Genomic DNA, 9,111 nt, shown 5'->3' on the forward strand with positions numbered 1-9,111 from the left:
TTCTAACAGTATTTTATTCTTTATTAATTATTAATTTAATTAGGATAAGTAATGACCATAAAACCAATTATTAATATAAATTTTAAAGGATTATTTCGTAAATTTGCCTATCCCCTCCATCCGTGTTTTTATATATAGTATAGATAGATATATCTTTCACAGAATAATTATCATAAGTTATTGTCTTAATAATAGAAGATTAATTTCACTTAGTTACTTATTCACTTTCTAAAAAGTTGAACTTTAAATTGTTAATTTAATAAAAAAAATAACAATTTCATCAACTGATTTGAATAATTAATTTTTAAATATTATTGTCCGCAAATATCCACTTAAATAGGCAAGTAGAATTTACTTAGTAAGCATCAATAAGCGGAAAATATTTACTATTTGTAAAGGTATACTTCCGTAGAGAACTCGTCCCAAACAAGCAAGGCCTAATTCCGACAGGTAAAACGGATTACGTGCTAAGAAAGGAAAGAAAAGAAAGCTTCTGGCAACTTAGGACCAAGAATCTACAACATTTCAAGTTTACACTTGTTTTCATTCCCATGAATATTTGAGAAAAGCTGAACATGGAAGACCCTGTTTGAGTTTGCTATTGAACTAAATGAAAACGTAAAACATCACAAGTTTGTCACTTACAGTTACAGGCAATATGTACATACTCTTTCCCATCTTTACTACTCTCTTAAATAGAGATAGATTTTTAGCTACTTCTCAGGCTTTTCCCACCACCCCAACCCCATGAAGCATCTATATTTTGCCGTAAAAAGAAACACAAAAGTGACTGACAGTAGCTGAAACTAGAAATGCACTTTATCGACTTTTCGCCTTTCTACTGATTTTCATCTGCAAATACGTAACCTTTTTATCCTATGGTATATATAACATACAGCGTAGTGAAATTTGCAGAACATTGACATTTTAATACACAAGGGAGAGCAAAAAAGAAAGAGTGATCCTGATCCAGGGCATAAGCTGTTTTCCAAAATCAAACAGCTTAAAATTTACCCAGTTGAAGCAGCCCTACGAGTCTACGACATGAGACATGATCAGTAAGGAGCTGACAACACTTACCTTTCCAAACTCCTCATTTGCTCCCAATAGGCTTGTTAGATAATCGTCGTTTATAACGTTTAAGGACAGAAGCCAAATTTTCTTTTCCCTTTGGGAAAGCTACATCGCCAGCAGCAGTGCCTGATCGACCCTTTCGATAAGATATGGCGATCTCTACATCTTTAATCAAATCGAGAACCATAGCGCCTGTTGTGCACTTTCCCCTCCCTGGCTTTGAAGCAGGGGGCAACATTCCATTTGAAACAGGTGGACTCAACTTACGTTGATATGCCGCGGAGAGTTGAAGGCAGAAGCACGGAGATACCGGACTTCGAGGCTTGGAAAATGCTGGTTCAACTATTCCCTGCAAATTAGAAGACAGTACAAATGTCACATGCAGACGCCAACATCACTTCACTGCATTTAAAGGGCATTAAAAGAAGACGGAAATTTGACCTGAAGACGATTTAGCACATAAGTGTATTTCCCCCACAACTCTGGCCGGCTTTCCACAAGGGAAAGATCAAGAACTCGGTGAATGCACCACACCCCGAAGCTTATTACTAAATCTGCTTTCCAAACACAGCCCTCCCCACAATGAGGAACGGAGGAAACTGGAATGCTGTTTATACCCGCCTCGTTATTCTTCAACAAGGAGGTGGACTTCCTATCGGAATAAGAGTACGGAGTCTCACCAATTTCAACCATGCGGTTTATCTCTCTCGTTTCAACTTCATACAGACATCTTTCCCTTGCAGCCACACGATCAATCAGGTCTTCATCTGCTCCATCATTTTGCCTAAACAGGGAATCAGACCCTTCCAATTTCATAATCTTTACAATACAAGCTCTAAACATCTGAAGAAGCTGGGCCTCTGAATCTACAACAGAAATGGCTTCTCGGCCACTTGAATTTGACCTGCTTCCTAATCCACTTCCGACAGCACGACTTTTATCAGCAATGCCAAACTGCTCATATGGCTGTTTGGACCAGATGGATCCATTGTCAGAAGAAGGAAACGAGAAAGCATCGCCATAACCTTTTGAAGCGCTATCAAAACCGAACGAACCTCCAACTCCTGATCCAGTATTTGAATATAAAGAAGGCTCATAACATGTTCTGCCAACAGATGCTCCAAATCCAACAGTATTGTCCCACTGAGTACTCTTCTCAGACAAATACCTATCCCTGTAAGGACCAGCAATTCCTGATATGTCCGGTAAGCTATGATACTTCTTAGTATTGACTGACATCCCTGTGTTATCAGCAAGTGCCGAAGAGCAAACAGCATAATATGGCCTTTCAGACTGCAGTGGGCTGTTTCCAGTTGGTGGAAAGTTCTGGTACCTTGAGGCTTGAGAACTTAATCCATTTTGCAACTTTTGCCCCAAGGCAACTGCAAGTGGATCCCGGTAGTTTCTAGGACCCAATGATGGAGACATAGGTGCTGGTGACTCCATCTGACCATTCAAGTCGCTGGGATTTCTGTCCTTAGCCATTCTATTGATGATAGATGCAATCTGATAACCATGTACGGTAGCTGGCTGGTTATCCCAGACCTCAGATGACGGGAGAGAGCGCACACTAGAATAACGCCTCTCAGAGTCAACAACATTGCGGCTCGAACCTTGCACATATGCATCCAATAATTGCACGTGGCTGGACCACAGTGAGGATGATCCCCTTTGAACTCCATATGATGAGTCAATACCGCTTTGTACCCTCATCTGCTTTGGGGAATCACATACATTTGTAGTTATCAGAGAATCGGATCCTCTACCACCTGATGGATAATATCCGCTAAATTCCTTCCCAGTAATATCCATATTAGTCAGGGACAATGCAAGCTTTGAATCAGACAGTAACAAATCGAGTTTCTTGTTTTTGGCTTCGTGTGTTAATTGCCCATGAAAATCATATAAATGTCCCCAAAACTCATCAAGATACTGAGCCAACTGACGCCTTGCAGCGCGCCCCAACCCTCCTAATCTGGAAAGACTTCCAGGACCATTCCCACCATCATCACTTTTACCACTTAGACTCCTGAATGATGGTGGACCATCAGCCGCCAGAGACGAATAGCTTCCAGGAGCAGCTTTAGATGATTCTTCGGACTCCCAAGTATCACCCTCGTCGTCCTCCTTTTCAGCCTGTAAATCTCCCTCTATCGACACGGTCTTCTCAATTTGGGGCATTGGCTCGATATTAACTTCCACAGTATCTGGGAGATCAGAATCAGCAACTTCATTAACAACTGTTGAAACTGATACTTCATCTACCGTGGATGTTGATTCCTCCTGACAGGATTTCAGGGAGTTGCTAAACCTGACATCAGCTTGATCTTCCTCAATTGTTGTCAAATGAAGTTCCCTGTCAGATTCCATTAATGTCTCAGGCAGATTAGGCTCTGCATTTGGACCAGCTAGATCTGCATAAGTCTCCATGGAACCCACTGGTTCTGGTAATTCTTCCTGATTGTGAATTGCTTCCACTCTATCATAAATCGTTTCTCTCGCAACATTTTCCTCTTTCTGTGTAGATAGTTCATGTACATTGGGTATATCCCAGTTCCATGATTGAGCATCTAACAGTGTAGCAGACTTCAATGGTGTCGCAGCCAACCAAAGCATCAAACAGAATGAAGAACAAGCGGTGATGAGAAGAGAAACGTAAGGGACAGCTGCACTGGTACCCATGTTCCACCTCAAATTACTAACCCAATCTGTATCCCCAAAAATCATTTCTACCACAAATATAATCTTTAAGCCTAATAATCCCATGAAAATAATCACCACTATAAACTCCAAAATCTGAGATATTTTGTAGACACCCATTATTGGCCTTGATGACGCAATCCGGAAAAGTGGAATCACAGAAGCCGGAAGAAGTAGAGCTGTCATGACCTGTGTAAAAATAAGCAACTGGTATATTCCTTCAGCTCCTGAAGTCCATATACAACAAAGAGCAGGAACAATGGCCATAACTCTAATTGTAGCATGCTGAAGCCAATTTGGTATGTCTAGTTTGAGAAAATCATTCACAACTACTTGCCCACCAAAATTCCAGGTTAACCCTGTTAGTTGATTTGCAAAATACAAAATCATCAGAAAGACAAGGGGTGCCACTGGATTTCTGAACACCTGAGATTGATCAATGTAAGAAAAAGTGAGTAAGAAGATGTTGTACGACAAGAAAATAAAAAGTAACCGGAGCAGTTGCTAGAGAAAAAAAACATACCTGTTCCATTAGAGACATTGCATCAGGAAAAGTAAGTAAAACAAGGCCAGTATTGTTGAACACATTTGCAGCTGAATTCATAAGCACATAATTCACCACATAAATGCCACTGAAAATGCTTAAGATGGCAAAAAAATGCTGATGGCACAAGGCATCTTTGGAAACATTTTGACGACCCTGTTGCTGCTGCAAGAATGTTTAGTATTAAGTTTAGAAAGCTGAAAGACAAAAGTTACCAAAACTCATCTTGAACTCAACAAGACCATGAAAAAAGAGGGCAAAAGAGTAGAAAATTAAATGGTCAAATAAAGTTTGAGAGCAGAAAATATCAAGCACATTCATATTCCTCAACACAAAAATATCAGAAACAAAATCCTTTCAAGCCAACTTGAGATTTCTATAATAACTCCCTCTTATAAATTGGTTTCTAATATTGTACCTTAAGAACAAACTATTGACAGACCAGTATGTGCGACTATCATCATAGAAGTGCACAATGATCAAATATGAAACAGCACCACCAAATAAAACAAACTATAAGTGTGACAAGACAAAGATTAACAATGCCGATATAGAAATCATTTCTAACTTGATACCATGCTTCATATTTGGAATCATCAGGCCAATGCAGAAATGGGATATCTAAACACTTTGGCAGTTAAACCATATTCTTCACCATATCAAAGAAAAAATGGATAAAACAATCTGAAGAATCAATTTAATTTTGCCAGTCTATGACAAGAAGAAGCCTGTTTAGCCTTTTGGCTATCAAAGACAAGTACAGAAACAGAACGTAAAAGTAAAACTATTAATGCGGTGAAATTATAGACATATGGAACACTCGATATAATGCGCATGACCATTCAGCAATATAATCAAACTACTATTTAATTAATCACACAAGAGCCAAACGTATATAAGGGGGGCATGGAGAGAGCTGAAGGAGAAAGAAAACTACCAGCACAAAAGAAGAGTGGAGGTAAAAATTATGAGGCATAAGATTGGCTCCAAGAAGGCTCATCAGGGCAAATGCACTTTCCTCACTTAACTTGGTAAGCGTCCAATTGAAGGAAAGTGATATTTCTGTTTGACTGGTGAGCACTCCAAGAAAATAGAAAAGCAATATACAGCTTGCCACGCATGTACATAGGAAAATTGCCTTGCATTTCTCCTGCATAGCGAAGAGTAAATAAATCACATTCACGAATGAAATTTCTGAGATTTAAATAACAGAGAGAACTAAGTAGTTGAACTTACCAGAAAGGTGGCGAGAAGTGGAAATAAAACAGCGTCAATGGCGGTTAAAAAAATACCAGCAGACAAGTCCAACCCAAAGAGAAAGTTAAGTCCATGCGCAATGCCAATGATCTATTAAAAAAAATAAACTTACACATTATAAGTGAGAATTAGCTATGCAAATGCCCTGGGTCATTATCTTTGAAAAAAGCAGCCCAATATACGTATCAAGGAGAACAAAAATAAATTACCATAGTGAGGTCTAATGCAATCACGGAAAGCGCTGTTTGAACTCCAAGAAACATGCACGTAAAGTTGTCGTACTCAACATTGCAAATCTACAGAAAGGGAAAGAAGAACAGAACAGTTGATTAAACTTCAAATGATAAAGAGCATGTTGGTGGGTGGTCAGCAGGAAAGGAAGGAAGAGAGAGAGATAGCCACCCACCAACCAAATTACCTCAAATATCACATTTGTCTATAAAACAATTTTGCAAATACATACATCTTCACGTAGATACACAAAACAATAAAATACTCGAAACTCATACTGCATGCTTTGATCAAAGTGAAAAAGATAACATCTACCATGAGTAGCTTGACAGTAAGCTTAGGTCAACTATTTTTCATTTCCATATTTTACTAATCTATTACATAATAGAGAAGCGAAATAGCAAAAGAACACTTAATCGAGAATAGAAATGAAAAAAGTAAAATTAACATCAAATCTCAAAAAATATTTTCAGTTAAAAAAGTATGTCATTCTCAAACTGATAGACAATTACCTGGGCAAGATCTCTTCCAGTAACCACGCCAATTCGAGCAGCAAGGTAATGGCACAAAATAGCAGCAAAACTAAAAATTAGCATAGGAAATACCAGATCATACCCAAAACGAGCACCACCTTCAACAGTTGCCGCCCACTTTCCAGGGTCAACATATCCAATAGCAATTAAAATTACAGGTCCAGCAGATGGAAGCAGATGGTGAAGAATTCTAGGCTGGTTGTTAGTATTAGAATACGTAAAATCAGCTTCCATGGTGCTAATTGATACCGCCAGCGAGATGTAAGATCAAAACAGTAAATTAATTAACTAGAAATCCCAGGCAACAGAACAACCTCCCAAGGAATTACAAGATAAATACTATACATAGCTTTTTGCTGCCTAATCTAGATTCACTGGAGAACGGGCTGTCTTCCAACTAATTGTTCAGTAAAACACTAAAACTATTTAAACATGATTTACATGAAAAAGCCGAAAGTCAATTCCCTTTTCTTGAAAAACACATTACTAAGCTTTATAACTGTATCAAACAATGACATAGACACTTCTGGACTGGCGGCCTAAAAATTACACTTGGATGTATCAATCCAATGAAATTTCTCACAGATAAATTAAGAAGTTGGTCTGCTGACACCAAATTTCAGCATTAGCTGTGATCATAAGAAACCAATCAAACCCGTGCATTTAAACTAAGTTCCATGCAACAAAATAGTGATCCCGACGCCCTACCGCAAGAACTATTATAAATCTCCTGAACAAGAGTAGTTGTTTACTCCAACTCATGTGAAACTTGCACAATATTTTTGGTCCCCAATCTCTTTCAATGAAACGCCTGTTACGATAAACAAAATTAGTTTAATCTCAATAGCAAAATCAAAATCAAATTTTCATATCTAAGAACTACTTTTGCACGCAACAGAATCGATAGAGTTACTGAAGTTGTTACAAGATCAGCTTATAAAAGGATGATAAATAAACCAAAACAATTAATCATGCTAAAAGAATGCAAGAGCATCCAATTAGATTTTGCAAAATGGACTGTCTTAACAATTTAATAGCAATTTTTAGAAACAATGCAGAAAGTCAATGCTAGTATCATCATTTACTCTAGCAGGGTCCCCAACAAGATTAATTACCAAGATTGCACACAATCTACACAGATTTATCTTTTTTTTTTCACAAAACATACTTCAACAATAACTCCAAAGATATTGAAAAACATCAAAGATAACTATCACAATCAAATAAAATCCATCAAAATCCAGTTCCAAAAAAACAACTTCAAACCCATCATAGATCTCAACAAAACACAACTCATAAACAAAAACAGATTAAAACCAACAAAACCCAAATCATTTTTCAGCTAAAAGAAACTTAAAAACCTGACCTTTAAAAAAGAAAACACCAAACCAAAAACCCCAAAAAAGCTAGAGATCTAAAGCAGTCATAAAAATCTGAAAGTCAATTAAAATGACTGAGAACCCAGAAATTAGAAGAGTCAATAGAGTAATAAAGTTGAAATCTTTAAGAATTTTAGGGTTTCAAAATGAGATCAAAAGTGAGTGTACCTCTCTTGTCTCAAGAACTAATATTCTCTCTCTATTGCAAATCTCTACAAGTATAGATCTCAAACGAAGCCTTTAAGACACGCAGTTAATAATAACAAAAACCCATGAATTTAATTTAAACTAAGAAAGAAGTTTTATTTTATTGTATTTATTTTGGCAATTCTTTATAGAGTAGCTCAGTTTCTTAAAATATTCAAGAAAGAGAAGAGATAATGAAAGTGAAAAGAGTTTTATTTTTTATTTTTTATATAGTGGTGTTTTGGATAAAAGTGGCTTCTATTTTTACATTATAAAACAAAACAAAAAATAACTACTTAAATTTAAATTATTTTTGTTCATCTAAATTAATACTAGTACACATTTATTGTTTAAATTAAATAATTATACTTTAAAAAGTTAAGAATTGAAAACATTTTATCTCAAAAAAAGATATATTATTTGAGAATAAAATATAAAAAAAAACAAAATTGATTTCATATTTTTTGAGAAAGTGGAAAAAAAAACAATGCATATAAGCTCAAAAGTAGACAATTTCTTTTGTTCATGGGAATTGAAAGTTAAGTTTCTTTATAATTTTTTTAATTTTTTAAGCCTATATTCTCTACTTTTCTTTTTTATAATTTTCTTTCTCTTACTTACTTTTTTTCTTCTTTCTCATTTCACTTTATTTTTTTCTTTCTGTCTATATTTGCCTGATTTGGAAACCCATAACTTACTGTTTGGTTTTGTTTGTTGTCTTTTGAATTTTGATGAGACATTTCCATTGCATAGGTTGGGACTGAATTGAGTTAAATTCATGGACAGAGGACTTCTTATCCACATAATTTAAGAGTTGTACTTTACTTTTGATTTGATTTCCATTCATGCTATAAAATATTTTGTGCATGAATTCTTATCATTTAATGAAACTTGGAGTAGTACTCATATAATGATAAATGTATGAAATGGATGGAATTCCTCTTGGCTTAATGCATGATTTCATCTTTGAATTTGTATATTTTTACGTATTTGACATTTTTTTTTGGTTCAATTTTTTGAACGTATAAATTTTAACTTTTATCCATTCCACCTCTAAAATAAAGAGTGGACAGCAATCGCTCTAGCATGGTAAAATTATACTGACATCGCGGCGTTTAGATGAATGTATTATAGCTTTGTTTGAACTCTTACAATTTCACTCATTTGACCTTCAAATTATTGATTTAACCTATTACACTTACATACT

At 36.1% G+C, this 9,111-nt stretch overlaps 1 protein-coding gene across 2 annotated transcripts; it reads right to left on the reverse strand.

Moving 5' to 3' along the window:
• Positions 1 to 570: 570 nt before the first annotated feature.
• Positions 571 to 8,084, reverse strand: LOC126679312 (ethylene-insensitive protein 2.1). 2 transcript variants are annotated; one of them, XM_050374311.2, is made up of 8 exons: positions 7,887 to 8,084; positions 6,319 to 7,150; positions 5,785 to 5,871; positions 5,555 to 5,665; positions 5,256 to 5,468; positions 4,298 to 4,480; positions 1,516 to 4,200; positions 571 to 1,423 (listed from the first exon to the last, which is right to left on the reverse strand). In XM_050374311.2, exons 2-8 carry the CDS (start codon positions 6,571 to 6,573, stop codon positions 1,094 to 1,096), a joined length of 3,864 nt encoding a protein of 1,287 aa, XP_050230268.1. In that variant the 5' UTR covers positions 6,574 to 7,150; positions 7,887 to 8,084; the 3' UTR covers positions 571 to 1,093. The 2 variants fall into 2 exon arrangements, with proteins under 2 accessions (XP_050230268.1, XP_050230267.1); XM_050374310.2 differs by having other exon boundaries at positions 4,298 to 4,483; positions 7,887 to 8,083.
• Positions 8,085 to 9,111: the final 1,027 nt, after the last annotated feature.

Source organism: Mercurialis annua, linkage group LG4, assembly GCF_937616625.2.
Source record: "Mercurialis annua linkage group LG4, ddMerAnnu1.2, whole genome shotgun sequence".
In the NCBI taxonomy this organism is placed as follows: Eukaryota; Viridiplantae; Streptophyta; class Magnoliopsida; order Malpighiales; family Euphorbiaceae; genus Mercurialis; species Mercurialis annua.